Raw genomic sequence first — 17,182 nt, 5'->3', positions numbered from 1 at the left:
GCAGAGGAGAGCAAGTCAAGATCCTTTGTTATGTTTGTCACGGTAGAGAGCTGACAGGTTCCCAGGAGAATTCTCTTGTCCCTTTGTTCAACGATCACATCCTCCACATCTTGTGTGGGGGAGGGTGACCCTCAAAGACCTCCTCCCAAACGCATGTGCACATATACCCACAAAGAAGACAGGACATAAATTTCCTGCTGTGGAGTGAATGACTAAGTACATATACATATATATACATATATATACATATATATATACATACACACACACACATGTGTATATCATTTACATCTTTATATATATAACATACATATATATTTATAGATAAAGATAGATATATTTATATATATTTATATCTATATCTATGTATATATCTATATATATGTATATATACATGTGATTTGTTTCCACATGGGCATCCATGTATCTAAGCAATTAGCTACCATTCATGAATCAGTCAATATGTCACTCTGTCCTCCTTGGAATGTTTTGACAGCTTGATGCACTGCCACAAATTCAGCATATTGACCCCTTCCACCTGTGCAAGGACTTTCCAATATCCACCTAGTACTTGGCTTAGAGGCTACCGCTTTCCAGTGTATTCTGAGGCCCTAATATTCTGCTGCACCATCAGTAAACTCTTCCTTTCCCTTTTCTTCAGTTAATCCTTCTAATCCCTCATTCCATTTTGCCAAGGGTTATACCAACTTTTGCTATGGTTCGGAGGGTATATCATTTCCCTTAGTGGGTATGTTTGCTATTCATTCATAGAGGGTTGATTTAAATGTATTTTGAACATAGCATTTCCAATGACTTGTCCAATTCTTTGAGAAGCTGGTGTAATCATTACCCAGGTCTTGAATCCATTTGCCAGCATTAATGTTACCCCATGAGTCAAAGTCAGTTGTCCAGTCTCTACCAAAGCCCAACAGGCAGCTAACCACTGCTTTTCAAAAGGGGTGTATTGAATGCCAGAAGAAAGGAGTTTCCTAGACAAAAATCCAAAGGGCACATTTCAGACAGGTTGAATATGCCATAAATCAAGGCTCAATTGGATCGTGGTCTATGCTTCCACAAAAGCGTTACTTTGTTCAAGTGACCAAGCGCCAATTCAGTGTTTTTTATTGTAATCTTCTATAAGGGTTCAAATTTTGTTCTTGATGTGGTACATGATGTCCCCAATATCCAAATAATCCTTGAAACTTTTGGGCCTCTATCTTATTGGTGCAGATGGAAAAATTCTGAATCTCTTGTCAGGTTTGTGGGAGGTGTCAACCCCCTTTTCCTTTATGTACCCCTCAAATCTTCCAAGTTCAGTTAGCTCTTGAAACTTTGCACGGTTAATTTCCAAATTTTATCCCCTGGAATCCTGTCCATGGTGCCAAATGATTCGCTAAGGCAGTGTTTACGGTACTGGGGGTAACTGTGAATATACTGGCATAGTTGTCAATTGCAAAGTGTAACAGATGCTCCATAGAGAAGGTAGAAAAAAAACATTGATTGGGACCTCAGAAAGCCACGTTCCCAAACCACCAAGCAACACCATGTATAGTAACAAAGAAGTCAATACACATGATGGCAAAGAATTTTTCGTTTAAATTACGATTATTCAGGTACAGAGGGCAAGCTTAGTATGCATTTCCTCAGGAGTGTCTTACTGTATTTTCCTAGCAGATGAGAGGCATAGGCAAGGGAGGTTGAGGAAATGGTAGGGGTACCTTGAAATGGATGTTATTGAGGCCAGGGATTACCAGTTTTCCTTCCATGACAAGAGAAGAATAGATTTGTCAGTACATCTATTTGTTCGATGTGCCCAGAGTTCAGACATGGATATTTTTTCCTCTTCTACAATAGCTGGTGTAAACAGCCTGCAGCCTTTACCATTCAACTTCATCAGGACCAGCTTGTCCTACCAAGACCACATGGATCACCCTGGTTCTGCCTATTTGTGTTCCATCAAAAGGACCTTGCAGCAGCTGGTGAGATTTCTCAGTCCCTACCCTGACCTTGGGATGCTCTAATGGACAAAAGCATTGGTTCTGGAGAGATAGGACACTGGGTTCAAATACGTTGTCTGGTGCTTCTTGCCTGTGTTACCTTGGGCTAATTATCTAATCTCCCTGAGCCTCAGGTTTCCTCATCTGTGAAATTAGGATAGCAAAGTCAGAATAAACGAATGAATGAATGAGTCTTTCATAATCAAGTGCATACTGTGTGCTGGACAGTTTGCTAAGTACTGGGAATACAGATACAAGTGAAGAAGACCATCCAAGCCTTCAAGGAGCTTGAATTCTAAGGGGCCCGGAAGGGGTTGAAGACAGCACATTAAGGCAATGTGGAAAATCAGCAGATTATATATTCCAGATTGCATTGTGTCACAGTGTTTGAGAAATGTCCTAAGGCTCTGGTTCCGGGGATGATAAGGTGAAAGCTTATATTTCGGTGGCGATGATTGTGTTGGGGAGAGGTATGATAGAACGAGTCAGGAGCAGAGTGTAAGCAGTTTAGTATGTAGGCAAGTCAGAAGACAGCTTCTAAGGTGTTTGGGAGCTCCAGATTTATGATGTCAAGCCCCCTCCTCCTCCTCAATAGTCTACTCCATTCTTTGGGCGTCATCTTTACAAGGCCCATTTGTTCACTCACATTTTCCTTTCCTTGCAGCTGAATCCCTTCTCCTCGGGAAGCACACTAACTTCACTGAGGTGAGACCTGGGAAGCTAAGACTTGGAGGTCTAGGTTTCTGTCCTGGGGCTACACTCACATAAGTAGGGCTCACGGTAGACAATATACATATAAAGTCTCCACAAAGTGACCTTTTCCTGCATTTCCCCATTCCTCAGTTGTTTCATGCCTCTCTGTCTTGGCCATGGAGTGTCAGGAATGGAGATCTTTGTGTCTTCCACAGTGCTTTCTCCAGAACAGTTGTAGGTTTGTAGGTCCTCTCGGGGGCACTATCAACTATTATGCAGACGTCTCTGACGTCCCAGTTTCACTGCCCCAATACACAAGTCTCTGTCACCGCAGTCAGCACCAGTCTTAGGAGATTGTATCAAAATTTCCTTTCCTAGACCAATGACGTGTAGATCCATGACTAGGGTGGCTGTTGTATGCCACTGCTGGCAAGATCCTACCACACCCTTTCTGATCAGAGAGAAGTTTTCCTGCGAGCTGAACTACCAGACCTATGGCACCACCAGGCTGGGCGTGTATATTCTGAAGAATGACATCCTCTACCTAAATGGTGAGCTACCTAACTGAAGCAAGGTTTCGCACCCATGCCTTTTTTCTTTGTTCTAATCCCAACATTACCTCTTTTCTCATTTTCATTATGCTTTGGCCCCTCAGGCAGCCCAAACTTTCTTCTCATTCATCCCTTGTCGATACAATTGCACCAAAGTCATGTTACACATACCTAGTTCCCCAGAGAGTGGGTTCTGGCTTTTCTTCTTTTCAGTCAGTTTCAGTCACCAATCTCTGAGGAAGCAGCTGTTTGGTTCTACAGATTTCTAAACAACTTCAAGGAAGTCATACATCAAAGGAAGCAAATGTATAGATGACACAGAGTTGTTTGGTAGGTAGCTACCATACGGCAAAGAATCAGGATCTAGTAAGGACTCAACTCACTGGACAAACAGGCTGTTACATTTAACAAAATAAATGGAGTGAAGACGAATATAAGATTTTGGAATTAGGTTTCTTTCAATCAATGGATTGAGTTCAGAATGGAGGAGACATGGCTAGACAGCATTTTGTGGGGGTTCTCACATACTTCAAACTCCATAATGAATGACAAGTACAATGACAATGGCACAAGTTAGTTGAAAAGTATCGTGCATATATTTACAGAGACTCTTTTCACATGCAGAGCTTTAGAAGTGTTAGTCCTACCATGCTTTGGATGCATCAGAGTACATCTGAATACCGAGTTTAATCTCTCAGTTACAATTGAGGAGGGTGTTGGGCAGGGAGGGGCTCACTGAGGAACAGGGTGAGAATGGAGTGGACTTCCATTCAGGTCAAACCAATTATCTTTTGGATGGTTGTCTATTGAGTGTCATTCATTTTGCTGAGCTCATAAATTCAAATAGCATTTGAACTTAAGCAGCTTGCATGTATCCAGAAAGAGCAAAACATGAAATATATTTACAGCAAATACACGACCTCTCTTTCTAGTGGGGTACATCAAGAAAACGGTTCGAGGAGACAGGGTTTCAGGTGAACCAGTGAGAGGATGAGGGGTTCCTAGCAGTGGAAGTGAGGATGGACAGCTTTCCAGGGGTGTGTGAGCACTTATGGAAGGCCAGAAGATGGAATGTCAGGTACGGGTAAAATACAACAGCTAGAATGTATAGTGTATGACTGTGAGACATGTAAATGAAATGGATAGAGATCATTGGGCTTTAACTGGATTTGTTGTTGGCTTAAAATATGAAATAGGGACACTTCTATTTTATTCCATGGGTAATCTTAAAGAAGGCAGTCTGCAAATTTTAGACCAGTGAAGGTTCTTAAGGATGTGAGTGGCATGGCCAGACCGGGGCTTTGAGAACTTGAATTTAACAAGTGTGTGGAAGATGGTTGAAGTTTAGAGGGCAGAATCTGAGAGGCCAGTTTGTGGAGGCTATTGTGCTAGGCCATGCCAGCTAGTGGGGATGAGGACTTGAATGAAGGTAGTGTCTGGGTGAGTTAATGTGTGCGGTGCTGTAGAAATAGAATAGATGTTAATTTTGGAAACTGGAGGCAAGGGAGCAAGGCTGAGGGTGAGTGTTGTGAACCGGGTCACCATGGTGCCATCAGCAGCAATAGGTAGATGATGCTGAGATGTGGGTTTAGAAAGACATCTGAATCACCCTCTGGACAGGTTGTGTTTAAGATGAGTTTGCAACCTTTGTGTGGAAATGTCCAGTCATCGTGTCCCTCAAGAGAAGAATTAAATCATATAACGCTATGAAAGAGAGAGTCTGGAGGAGAAACGGTGTGATCAGCAGTGTCTGTATCATAGAAATTTCCAAAGGAATAAGGACTGCGTAAAAGTCACTGAATTTAGCGATGAAGAGATGATTGGTCAAACTCAGGGAGTTTCAGTTAAATGGTAGGATCAGAAGGCAGATTGCAAGAGGGTGAGAAGTGAGGAGGAGAGGGAGAAGCAGCTTTTTTCTCGATTGACTGTAAAAGGGAGAAGACATGTAGGAATAGGGGAAGGTGAGGACAGGATCAAGTGAAAGGTATTTTTCTCCCCTTAAGGGTGGAAGACATTTGTAGTAAGCAGAAGAGGAATTGGTTTGTCAAATGTTGCCATGCTAATGTTATGGACAGTATGGACAAATGGTGACTAGATGGCATCACAGCTAAGTAGTTGACAACTGGAAGAATGGCTGGACCCAAAGAATAGTCAGTAATTATTCCTGGAAGGAGGTGTGTAGTGAATTGTCCCAGGGATATTTCTTGGTCTCTGTGCTACCTAGGGAAGGAAAACAGCTAGAGAATAGGTAGAAAACACGTTTACTGATTTTACATCTAACCCCAAGGGTTTGAGATAGAACCAATAGATCTACTGGATGACAGATTTGGAATTCCAAATCTTAGGCTAGAATGGTGGGCTCAGATGTAGTAAGGTGAAATTTAATAGACATAGTAGAATTTTGCGTCTGTACTCTCAAAACCCTTTTATGAGTCCAAGATGGACAAGCGGAGGCTGGAATTTTCTGAACAAATATTGGGACATTTAATGGACTGAAGCTCGACATGGATCAACAGTGTGGTGTGTCAAATCACAAAGTTTAAGGAAAACCTTAGGGTATATGAAAGAGACACAGTATTCAATTGTCTTAAGGGGGTTAAAGGGCTGTCACAGGGAAATGGGCCTGGACTTGTTCTGCTTTGACCCAGAAGGTAGAACGAGCAATACAGTGTCACGTTACAAAGAAGCAAATATCCACTAGAAGTGAAGAAAAATTTCGTATCATGTGGTGGGATGGTCTACTTCAGGAAGGAGAAGGTTTGCCTTCCCTGAGGAATGTCAAATAAATGGTCGATCACCACTTCTTGGGGATGTGGTGGAGGGTATTCCTGGTCAGTTAAGGGTTGGACCAGGCCATGCCTGAGGTGTCACATTTCTGTTCGTCCTTCATCCTGATGTGTTGATTTTCTCCTAGAAGTCAGAAGACTATGGAGAAGAGCCTGGTGACAATCCAAGGCAACCCATGGGAAAGTGTGTTGTTGTCTGTGTCTCTTTAGAGCAGAGGAGAGCAAGTCAAGATCCTTTGTTATGTTTGTCACGGTAGAGAGCTGACAGGTTCCCAGGAGAATTCTCTTGTCCCTTTGTTCAGCGATCACATCCTCCACATACGAAAAGACAGCAAGCTGAGCCACCAGGTCTTCTTTTCTCAATGTAGCCTCTCAAGTGTTCTTTGCCTTCTATTCCCAACTCCTTTGATATTTACATTCATTTTCTGTCCTTTGTTTCCCAGTTTGTCATGAACACCATCCATTTCAATTCATGAAAACTAAATGCCTTGTTTCACAGATATCCGTTGAGTCGCAGGCAATTGTGATTTCAGAAATGTCTTCACAAGGGGAGTTGGTGCTCAGAACCAGAACAGTGAAATTGGCATGACTTTCTCTCAAATCTGTGCCTCTGTAACTCACTTGAGCCTTGTTAGAAAGGACTCCTAGTATTAGAATCAGCTACCTCAATATGGAATGACTTTCCTCTCACTGTAACTCTTTGGGCAGAGGGTGATTATCCTTTCTTTTCCCGGTGTTCTTTGGGAAGTCCTGTTTCGATGCCATCTAGGAGGCTTCCAAGGCTGAAATTCTATGTGGAAAAGTAGGATATCTCCCTCCTACTGGATCTTTCGGATAAGAGACATTGAATCAGACTCTGGGATTCTCATGTCCTCTCTCCAAGATTCCATGGTGAAAAGGTTGCCCTCACAGGACAATCCGGGTTATGGACATAATGTTCCATATGAAGCTCAGGTGGAAAAATGTTCCTGGAGCAGGAATTACGTGTTGAGAATCTTCCTTGAGAGCTTCATTCTATTTCTGCCAGAGACATTACCAGCAGTGAAAATAACCTTAGCCCCTGAAAGCCGTTCTGTGGTTACTTAAACACCAGTCAAATGAGTTTGATGACAGTCATGTATTTACTTTGTCATTTCCTGCATAGAGAACCCAGAGATGGTGCCCAGTGTGGAATCATTCCTTCATCTCCTACTATATGCCAAGGAATGTACTATGTCCTCGGAATGCAAAGAATGACATAAAAATACTCAGTCCCTGCCCTTAAGGTGTTAGCCAACTTAACTTTCTCCCACTTTATGTCCTCATTTTAATAAGACTCTTCTTTTGCAGCTTCTGGGGTAGCCACTATAGCAACCTTCCCATATTCCGTGGGATCAACAGGACCTGAAGCCTACACAGGTAGAATTGTTAGGACTTTAGCGTTCTGGAAAGGGCTCAGTAGGCTTTTCAAAGTTCTGGAAAGAAGGAGAAAAGGAAGGGAACGTAGAGTTTCCAAACAAACCCTACTAACTCTATGATGCAGAGGCTGGGCAAGACAGGAGTGGGGATTTGGCATGACTTCTGAAGTCCCTTGTAAGCAATTCCAGAGAAGATTTAAATATCTGGTAATTTGCCAGAGAGATCCCTGCAGGCACGTGGCACAAATTGTTGCATCTCATGCCAAAGATGAGGAAAAAGAAAGGCCCTCGAACAGCCCCCCACCTTGTCTGACCAGAGTTAGCATTTGCCCAGAACCTGGTACCTCTTGTGATAATTCAGCTTCATGTTGAACTTCATTCTCTTCGAGATTGTGGGTCCCCACATAGTCATCTGGACATAGCTTGGGAGCTCTTTGAAAGCAGGGCCTTCTTTTGCTTCTGTTGGTATGTCTAGCACTTATTACAATGCATTGTATATGGCAAATGATGAATAAGTGCTTTCCTGATCAATCTTGACCAAATCAAGCAGAACCCTTTTCCCATCCAACGAACTTCTCTTGGTTCTCTAGTTTCTCAGTTGTGGTTCTATCAACGGTTTTCTTTCACCTTGATTTAGTTTGAGCTCCTTTGTCAACCACTTTTGCTCCAGGAACATCTTCCAGTCCATTACCATTCCTTAGCACCAGCCTTACCACTTACCAAAGTGCTAGCATCTCGGGATCCTTTGGTGGACTGTCTTTACGGATTTTGTCATTAGATTAGGACTTGAAGAAAAGCTGAATAAAGCGGAACTGGGAGAGTGAGAAATTGTACCTACCCAGAGATATCAGTGCAGCCAGGTTAATGGGTTTCCCTTGCAGAAAGGAATAGAATAGGAACTGGGTGACCTTGGGCATGCTAGTAGAGTGGATAATGCTCACACACAGATGTTCCTCTCTGACTCATATTTCAGTTAGTGGCACGTCCAGCATGGAATCTCTTGTTGCAAACTTTACCGTTACGAACTTCATCTGCTCAGAAGATATGGGGCAGCCCAGTTCTGACACATTCAACTCTGCTGAGAATGTCATGCAACACATGGTTAGTCTTCCCCATATCCGACCCCATCCACCAACTACACAGCTGATTTCCCCATTCCTTGACTGGGATCCATCTTCTCTTACCCCAAGTTTACTTGACTCTTTCCTTGCTTTGCCAGATTGGCCTCTTGTTTAGGGAAACTACCATTGGGCCCTATTTCCCTGAATGCAAGGTGACTTCTTTGAGGTAAGAATTGTAACACTTTCCGCACACCCTTGAGGATAAACCTCTAATGGACTGCTATATGTAAAAGATAGTCAACTCGATTATACACTTACCTTTAGTCTCATTTTCTCTATGTTCAAATTCCCAAACAACTTTATCCCAGTGCCTCTAATCCCAGAAAGTGCAGGAAATAAAAGTGCGTTCATTCATAAGTACTGATTTGTAAGAAACAGTCTAATGTCAAGAATGTCTTCTCCAGTTGCGGTCCTACGGCTTCTCACCACTGCTACCCAGACAGGTAATGCTAGCTCACCGACCATTCCAAGGCCACTGTCAGCCTTTCTCAGGTCACTTCTGGCATATATTTAAGCCCCTCTCTACCCAGAATCCCAACACATTTCTCAGCACCAATTTCACAGATGTTCATATCACCTCCCATTGTTGTTTTTATCTAGAGCTATGATGAATGGATTTGCAACCAGAGTGGATTTCCTGTGTACCCATCGCGTTGTCCCTGTCAAGCCTGTCGTGGACAGTGAAGTGTACTGGGAGATGAGCAGGGAAACACATGGCATTACCATTCTGTGCCTCTTCACCCTGGCCAAGGACAGTCATTACCTTGATGGTGAGCTACCTAACTGAGCCATCATCTTGGCCACTCTCCCGACCAGTCTTCTGATATAACCTCAGTATTATTTTCTCTTCATTTTAAGCCTTATTCTTTTATCCCTTATTCCACCCCTGCCCAGAATCCTTTATTCCAATGTCCCATTTTTTCATCCAGGTCCAAAAGATAGAACCTACGTATAACTGAGTTGCTAGACTGCCCACTACTTGGTGCCATCTCTGGTGTTATCTGTGGTAGCTGGAGATAATTGTTGTTCTGTCCATTTTTTGGTCTTTGCAAATGCAAACTTTGAAGTAATTCTTTGGTTGGAGACTAGAGGTCAGCAAGGAGAAGGATGGATGAGGTGAAGTAAGGAAGGATAAGTATCTAAGAGTAGGATGGAATCAGGAGGACAAAAGGTTTCCACCTACGACAATGATGGCTCTGTACCAATCAAGTGAAATTTAATAAGAATTGACATGTACTGAAGTGGAAGAAAGTGGATTTGAAGGAAGAGGGCCTGGGTTCTACTCCTAACTTTCTAATTCCTCTCAGTTTGACAGCTGACTAACAAATTACCCTAGATGAGCCTCAGCTGTGTCTTCTGTAAATTATAATGTTGGCCCAGATGTGGTCTTGGCCAGGTCTCAATATGTGATTCTGATTCAAACGGCTCTTTAGTGCTTTTGAAATCCAATCCACTTCTATATTAATGAAACAGAAGTATATAGTTTTGGGGAGACAGAACTCTATAACAAGTCATTGGAAAGTGACCTTGGAGATTATCTTGAGAGTAAGCTTAATAAGAGCCATCAAAGTGACAGGGCATGCATGCCAAAAACCCCAACAGAAACACACTGGTGTGCTAATATGTCTCTTGGTCTTCCTTGAGGGTGGAAATTCCCTCCCGGGAGGCAAAGTGCTAGCTGTCCAAAACCTATCATTTTAAGGACTTTCCTGAGCCTGAGACGTTAAGTGATTTGACAGGATCAGAGCATTCATTCAGTTTTAAGGGATGGGTTCTGATTTCAGAACTTCTGAATTCTGAATAGCCATTTCAAACCAGTTTGCCATATGATTTCTTGTCACAATTCTGTCTGCATTTAGCTGACTACAAGGAATCGTAGTTGAATCTACAACAACAGAAGTGTAGTAGCTTGAAAGGAGGGAGGTGACAGTTCTATCTTCCTCTGCCTTTACAAGTTGAAGCTAGTTCATTTTGAGGAGCCCCAGGATGGCGAGGCATCATGAAAGTATGGGGTAAAGGCAGAGAGGCAGTGCAGTAGCTAGTGTCCTGATCCTAGAGCCAGGGAAAACCGAGTTCCAGTCTTGCCTGACAAGCTCACTGGCTGTGTGACATAGGGACGTCACTTAAGGGAACAGCTTTCATGCTCCATTTGCTCGTCTGAAAAATGGGGATAATCATAGTAATACCAATCTCAAAATTCGACAGTGAGGAGAAATGGGACCACATTTCTAAAGTACTGTGAAAACCTTAAATCATCTTGCAGAGATATACTACTGATGATGATGGCGACAGCTAGAAAGAACTGTTCATGTTTAGCCAGGAGACATCATGATCACATTCTTTGATTTTTCAGGAGCCTATCATGAGCAAGAGGTTTTCATTCTGCTGAATCCCATAAGGCAGAATTAGGAGCAATGAATGATTGCTGAGGCCAGAGAAGAAAATGGGGGGTCCGGTACAAGTCGACATTTGCTCCCACAGGAAATCACATAAAGATACAACCCTGTTTTGTCTCTCACCCTTCCTGGCTGGGTCTCAGACAAAAGCGTGAGTTAGGCAGTGCAAGGGAAGATTCTCTCTTTCTCCAGGATGCAAATCCCTTGGTTCCTCAGGGGTGATAAACTAAGGCCTTACTTCAGCTGAGTCTCTAAGTAACTCTCTTGCTTGACTGTCCATCCTTTGTTTTCCAGGTTACAAGGAAGAAAGCATGGTCCAATCTACTGAGGTTTTGTGGAGTCCTCTCATGCTACCTCCCTGGGCTACAGGGAAGAATACCTCCTCAATTTACCCCAGGGCTGTGGCCTTGGAAGGAGAAGGCCACAGTGCGATGAGCAATTGGGTCCCCATCTGTGCCAGGCCCTTGACTGAATGTGCTCTTCATCAGATGCCCTTCGTGAGGGTCAACTGGAACTGCAGCTTCTCCTCCAACCTGGGTTCGAACTCCATTGGACAAGGTTTTCTGGACGGGACCAGGAAGACCACAGGCCACTGCCCCAGGGGCCTATTCAAGCTGGATAACCTCCACATGACAAGTAGGGAAAATAGAATCGAGTCAGGGTGGGGAAACTGCAGTGGGAAGAGGAGATGGGAAGGGGCCTTGAGGCAGAAGGAAAGCTTAGGAGGCTTGGAATCCAGCAATTGGGGGTGAAATTAAGACTGATGATTCTGAAACACTGCAGAGCAAGGAAGTTCCCTACAACAGAACGCATAACAGGTTAACAACAGGAAGGTTCTTAGGACCTACAATGTCAGGACTTGGAAAGCCTTTAGAATTGAGATTGTCAGAGTTTTGGGTGCAGCACACAGAAGCCAAGATGTCGGTGCTGGGAGGGCCCTTAGAAGCCAGGATGTCGGACATTGGAGAGCAGTATTAACATACAGAATGGAGAAGGTTTGATCTGGGAAGGGCCTCAGAGCTTCCAACCCTATAAATTTGAGATTGAGCAAAGTCAGATCCAGGGAACAGACTTGAATTTGCCCAAAGTCACTGAAAGTTAGTGTCAGAGGTGAGAAAAAACAATTCCAATGCCAGACCATCCCTACACTCCCCCAAACCCAAGCAAGGAGCTGACAGGGGTCTCTTTTCAGGGCAGAAACTTATGACCTTTGCAAATGCCTTCTGAGAGCCCCAGTCATGAGGGCCTCCCTGAGGACAAAGGGAGTCCTCCAAAGAGCCACAAGACACACAAACCTTGTTGCCATTTACCCCTTCAGGCTGCTCCTCCCATCTTTTCCTCTGTGGATCTTCAAACCTCTTTCACTTAGAAAACATTTATTAGCATCTCAAATGAGATATTATTTCTGAAGTAATTATTATGTAACATGTACTTAAGTGAATGCTTGTTCCTTTTTAAAAAAAAAAAAATTAATGAATATTTTGTTGGATGGTAAGTTCCCAATTGTCTCCCTTCTTCCCCACCACCGCGTAGAGAAAGCCACAGACAGATGGATAGAAATATACAAACTATGCCATGCATTCTTCGTTCATTCTTTCCTCTAGCCCCTCCTCCTCCCTCCACACTCTGCTCTTCCTTTCACTCCCATCCCTTCCACTCCCTTCCTCTCTTCTGCAGAGGTTCATGCATGGCATTTCATAGACACGGAGAACTCCTTTTAGGGAACTCATGTTTCCAGTGCACACCCATACATACTTTTATCTTAATATCTTCGAGAGTGACATTGAGAGGCAAAGTGATTTGCCCAGGGTCAAGGAGACAACATGTGCCCGAAGCCACTGGACTTGTAGTTATATCTTCCTGTCTCCGAATTCAGCTATCTACCCTCTTCTCCACATTTCCTCTCAAGGGCATAATGGAGGAGATAAGATTCGAGACTGGACCTGTGATTTCCTGTGTGAACGCAGCACTTGGAGGAAAAGCTTCCTTTAACAGAACAGATTTTAAATTCACTTGAGACTTAGGAGAGTTGGAGAGTTGGCTGTGGATAAGACAGACTTGCATTAGCAATGCAATAGATCTGAGTGTGACAGACAACTCTGTGAGAACCTAGTGGATTGACTTTTCGTGGCTCTTGGACTTGAAGAGAAAGTGATATTGGAGCTGGGCTTCCACATCTTGTGTGCCTGTTACATGTGGGGGCTAATCCTGTTGGGAACGCTCCACACACTGTGCTGTCCTCACATCCCTATGATGGCCCCTTAGCATCATCTCTGTTTCTCCCCAGACATGCCCTACTGGACCATCAGCTTTTTCGGCCTGGCACTACTCCTGGTGCTCCTGGTTAACCTTATGTGATACTTCACAGTAAGAGAAACTGGGGAACCCCTAAGAGCCTGTTAGTACTGTGTGCATGTGTGTGTGTGTGTGTGTGTGTGTGTGTGTGTGAAAGTGAGAGAGAGAGAGAGAGTAAGGGAGGGAGGGAGGGAGAGAGGGAGGGAGGGAGGGAGGGAGAGAGGGAGAGAGACTTTGTGGTTGCACAGTGGAAAGACGATTGTGGTATCTGGAGCCAAAAGACCTGTGTTCAAATCCTCATCAAGTATGTCACCATCATCAAGCGCCCCCCCCCCCCCCATGGGTAAGACTCAATCTTACAACCCAAAATCACTTGGTCACTTCTCTTCTTTTCCGAATTGTTGGATTGTTTTTGAATTCTTTTAATTGGCATATTTTTCATTATGAGGGAAGGTGAACACAGGAAAAGACTTTCAGGTTTTAGAACTTCTAAAAAGTTTTTAATTCGATGGTGAGGAAAGAGAAATATGAACAAGGGTGAGTACTGTGGCTCAGTTTGGACGATCTTATTGAGAGCCAAGAGGCAGTCCCTATTATTCCAGTTTTGTTGTTGTTGTTTTTTTTTTTTACCAAGGAGAATTCTCTTTGTAGTAAAATCGCTGTTTAAGAAGGTGATACCTGAGTTAAAAAAAGGCACCTAACTGAGATGAGTTCCAGGGCACCAAGCACAGTGGATACTGAGAGAAATGAGGCAGATGCCATTGGAGAAGCCAGAATCAGCCATTTGGGGAAAATGGTGTGGCATGGAAGAGGATCAAAGGAGGGCGAATGTCCTCATCTTCAAAAAAGGGAAGAGAAAAAAATCTGCACATGGAGAATAAGGAGCTTGATTTCTGTTACTGAAAAGTTAAACATTAGGTTATGAAAGGTTTGGGTAGCAAAGTGATAGAAAAACAGGTCGTAGGCCTGGTGCTAGCGTTCCCAATGTCACCCCCCCCCAGCTCATTTCATCTCCCATGTTCTCCATGTGTTTAGATTGCTCAGTATGGCAAATGCTGCGGTTATCATTTAACAAGATTTTTGCAAATGATATGACCGAGTTTCCCGTGCAGTCTTTTCCAAAATAAGAGTGATGTGGGCTAGCAAGTAAAAGGATCTGGTGGATGTAGAATGAGAGGAAGGATCAGTCCCAAACCGTAGTCGGTCCTTCACCTTTCAGTATCAGCATGAAAATTGGTTCCTGGCAGAGCACCATAAGGATCTGGATGTGACCTGGATCTAAAGTTTTTCTAAGTGACGTCAGTGAAGGCTAAGACTGAATGCTTTTCAAAAAGAGCTAACCATTTTAGTAGTCAGGATTACAAAAGATCTAAAAGGCAACAAGTATTAGGTCGATTCTCGTAGGAAGAAACTGGTGTCTCTTTGATTGTGTATTACACAAGCTTCAATAAATATAACTATGTCGGTCACATTAATTTAGAAATAGTGAAGAAGAGGATTGCACAGGAAACCGAGAATCTCTTACATATAGTTTTGGTCATTTCAAAGTAGATACTTAATTTATACGAACCCCATAGAATTATTTGTCTATGTCCCCTTTCTGAACTTGGTTCTGTTCTTGCTGGATATTTTAAAATGTGATTTTTAAACTCTTTCTTCCATCAGGCTATTATGGGTACCCATCCATCTCAAGTAATCATCTCCTTCCCTCTTTTCCTCCCCAAGAAATGAAATCTGCCACCCTTCTAAGAGACAAATAAAATTGGGGGTTGGGATGCAAACATGTGTCATCTCTAAAGATAGTTTGCTTCTGCTCTTGTACTCTCTACCAACAGGATGTTGGCCTGGTTCACTAATCGTCTTCTGGAGAAGTGAAGACCTCAGAATACTTTTCCTTTACATCATTTTTGCCATTGAATATGAGTGTGCTTTACTCCATCTGCTCATTTGTTTCCCTAAATTTTTCTTAATGACTTTTATAATTCCATACTATTCATTTACGTTCACATACCACAATTTTTCAGCCATCTTCTCATTGCTGGACATGCTGTCGGCCTTCAGTTCTTTGCCTTAGCAAAAAGTGCTGCCATATTTTTGCATATTTCAATCTGTGGAGTATGAAATAATTGACTGAGAATGAAATAATCAAAGATCAAAAATCAGCTTCACTACTAACCTCTAGGGGAAGGTATGATGAGAGAGTGATGTAGTTGAAAGAATCTGGGCTTTTAGGGCTCTCCAGCTCCAGTTGAGTCAGTAGTGTAATATGGCATCCAAGAGAGTTAGAGCGGTCTTTGCTGCAGTAAGAAAATAATGTGGCCAGGCCTAGGAGGGCAATAGCGCACATGCCAGGGCTAAGGTGAAGCTCATTGGTAAGTTGGAATGTTCAGTGACAATGACCAAGTTTCTTCAGGCCTGGCCACCTGATCTGGAGGAGGACAAGGGCCGGATGAGCCCGGTAAAAAGGATATTTGCAGGAATTATGTCTGTTTTCAAGTCTTTGAAAGGCAGTCACAAGAAAAGGATCTAAACTCCATGTAGCAGAATCCCAAACAAAGGAATTAGCAAAGTCATCACACTTCAAGCTGGAAGAGATGGAGAGTTCTCCATCCCAGCAGAGATTTGGGCAGAAGCTAGCTGACAGGCCCTGAGGGAATGCAGAGTTAGGCCTATTGCTTGCTGTTCAAGGGTGTGTTGGCCTGTGTGTATGCTGAGGTCTTCAGAACTCAGAGCTTCTTGGTGGTTTCCCAGAGATGATTTGTGATTGGTGTATTGTTTGTCGGCTGTCTGTTGACAGATCACCTTTGATCCCTTAGGGGGTGAGTGTTTCCTTTGAATATTTGTATCATTTAAAAATGTTATATTCCATTAGATTGCACTTCCTGAGAGTATTTTGTCTCTGCAGTTTTTCTTTGAGTTCCGGTTATTTGTGACGTGTAAGGGTGTAGGGGTGTGAAGTGTGAGGTTTTTATGTTCTACCATATCATCTTCTCAACACATGAAAAATCTTGATGTATCATCTCAATTTCATCTCACTTTCTTTCAAAATGGTTAACCTTTTGACCTTGCAGAAACTTATGTTGATATATCCTCTTAAGGTTGGGAAGCCAAGTTTCTTTTTATCCACATTCCGTTGTTCATGAGAGGTTTTGGTTTGCCTTGAAGGCAATATTTTAATGTACATGTATAATTTGTAGAAACTTACGATACCTCTTTCTGCTCCTCCTGGATTGCATTCTTTTGATACAGTATTTATTCCTTTGACCTCTTTCTTCTCTTAAAGCCAAGTAATGGCTAGGATTCCGCAACAAATGAAAGAACACAGGATCACAACGTAGGAATCGATGGCTTCGTGGACGCCTAGATGGAAAGTCACTTAAAGGACACTCAGTTACCTGCCTTTGTGTTCCCTCTAGGGGTCACAAACACTCCAGCATTAACCCAAAGGAAGAGAACCAGCCTGTCCACACCTATTCAGTATTGGAAGAATGACTCTGGGCCTTTATAAACTTTATTATCCTGAAAAGAAGAAAACATTTGTACTGGATATTTTAATTTATTTTAAAATACATACGTCCTGTAGTTGGATGAGTATAACTAGTAAAAATAAAACCATGTAATTGTTACAAAATAACCTCATGTCTTTTTCAATTTACTTCGATTGTCCTTTTTTGTTCTTCTGTCTCCTTGCCATATTTATGTCTGCTCTTAGAGAATTTTGTATATAGATTATTTAGAGAAGCAGAGCAGTGTAGGTCTGGCTTTTCGAAAAATGATTTTTTTTTTGTCTGTATATTTGCAACACAAATGTGACTCTGTGAAATGTTTTGAGCCTTTTTCCAACACCATTCTGGCTTAGCTTTTTTACAAAGTGGACAGTGCTTCTCCTTCTTTAGGAGCAACCACCCTCACCCAGGCTCAAGCACCAAAAGTTCCCAAGTGAAGC

The 17,182-nt window shown here is 42.8% G+C and overlaps 1 protein-coding gene across 4 annotated transcripts; it reads left to right on the top strand.

The window, feature by feature from the left end:
• The first annotated feature begins 6,008 nt into the window (after positions 1 to 6,008).
• LOC140521221 (mucin-16-like) lies at positions 6,009 to 16,870 on the top strand. Of its 4 annotated transcripts, XM_072636007.1 has the most exons (7): positions 6,975 to 7,425; positions 8,398 to 8,525; positions 8,644 to 8,711; positions 9,146 to 9,315; positions 11,236 to 11,577; positions 13,229 to 13,308; positions 16,520 to 16,870. In XM_072636007.1, the coding sequence occupies exons 2-6, from the start codon at positions 8,415 to 8,417 to the stop codon at positions 13,297 to 13,299; spliced, it is 762 nt and encodes a 253-aa protein (XP_072492108.1). In that variant the 5' UTR covers positions 6,975 to 7,425; positions 8,398 to 8,414; the 3' UTR covers positions 13,300 to 13,308; positions 16,520 to 16,870. The 4 variants fall into 4 exon arrangements, with proteins under 4 accessions (XP_072492099.1, XP_072492090.1, XP_072492080.1 ...); XM_072635989.1 differs by having other exon boundaries at positions 6,011 to 8,525; positions 13,229 to 13,339; XM_072635979.1 differs by having other exon boundaries at positions 6,012 to 8,525.
• Positions 16,871 to 17,182: the final 312 nt, after the last annotated feature.

Source organism: Notamacropus eugenii, chromosome 1, assembly GCF_028372415.1.
Source record: "Notamacropus eugenii isolate mMacEug1 chromosome 1, mMacEug1.pri_v2, whole genome shotgun sequence".
Lineage (NCBI taxonomy): Eukaryota > Metazoa > Chordata > Mammalia > Diprotodontia > Macropodidae > Notamacropus > Notamacropus eugenii.
The sequence above is the reverse complement of the archived record's forward strand: the minus strand, read 5'-3'. Positions and strand labels throughout refer to the sequence as shown.

What these genes read in the sequence shown, in the direction of transcription:
- LOC140521221 (XM_072635989.1), top strand. Translation starts at nt 8,340, where the DNA reads ATGCTAGTAGAGTGGATAATGCTCACACACAGATGTTCCTCTCTGACT. An exon ending in TGCAAGGTGACTTCTTTGAG is followed by an intron (nt 8,712 to 9,145) that starts GTAAGAATTGTA and finishes GTTTTTATCTAG; the next exon opens with AGCTATGATGAATGGATTTG. An exon ending in GGATAACCTCCACATGACAA is followed by an intron (nt 11,578 to 13,228) that starts GTAGGGAAAATA and finishes GTTTCTCCCCAG; the next exon opens with ACATGCCCTACTGGACCATC.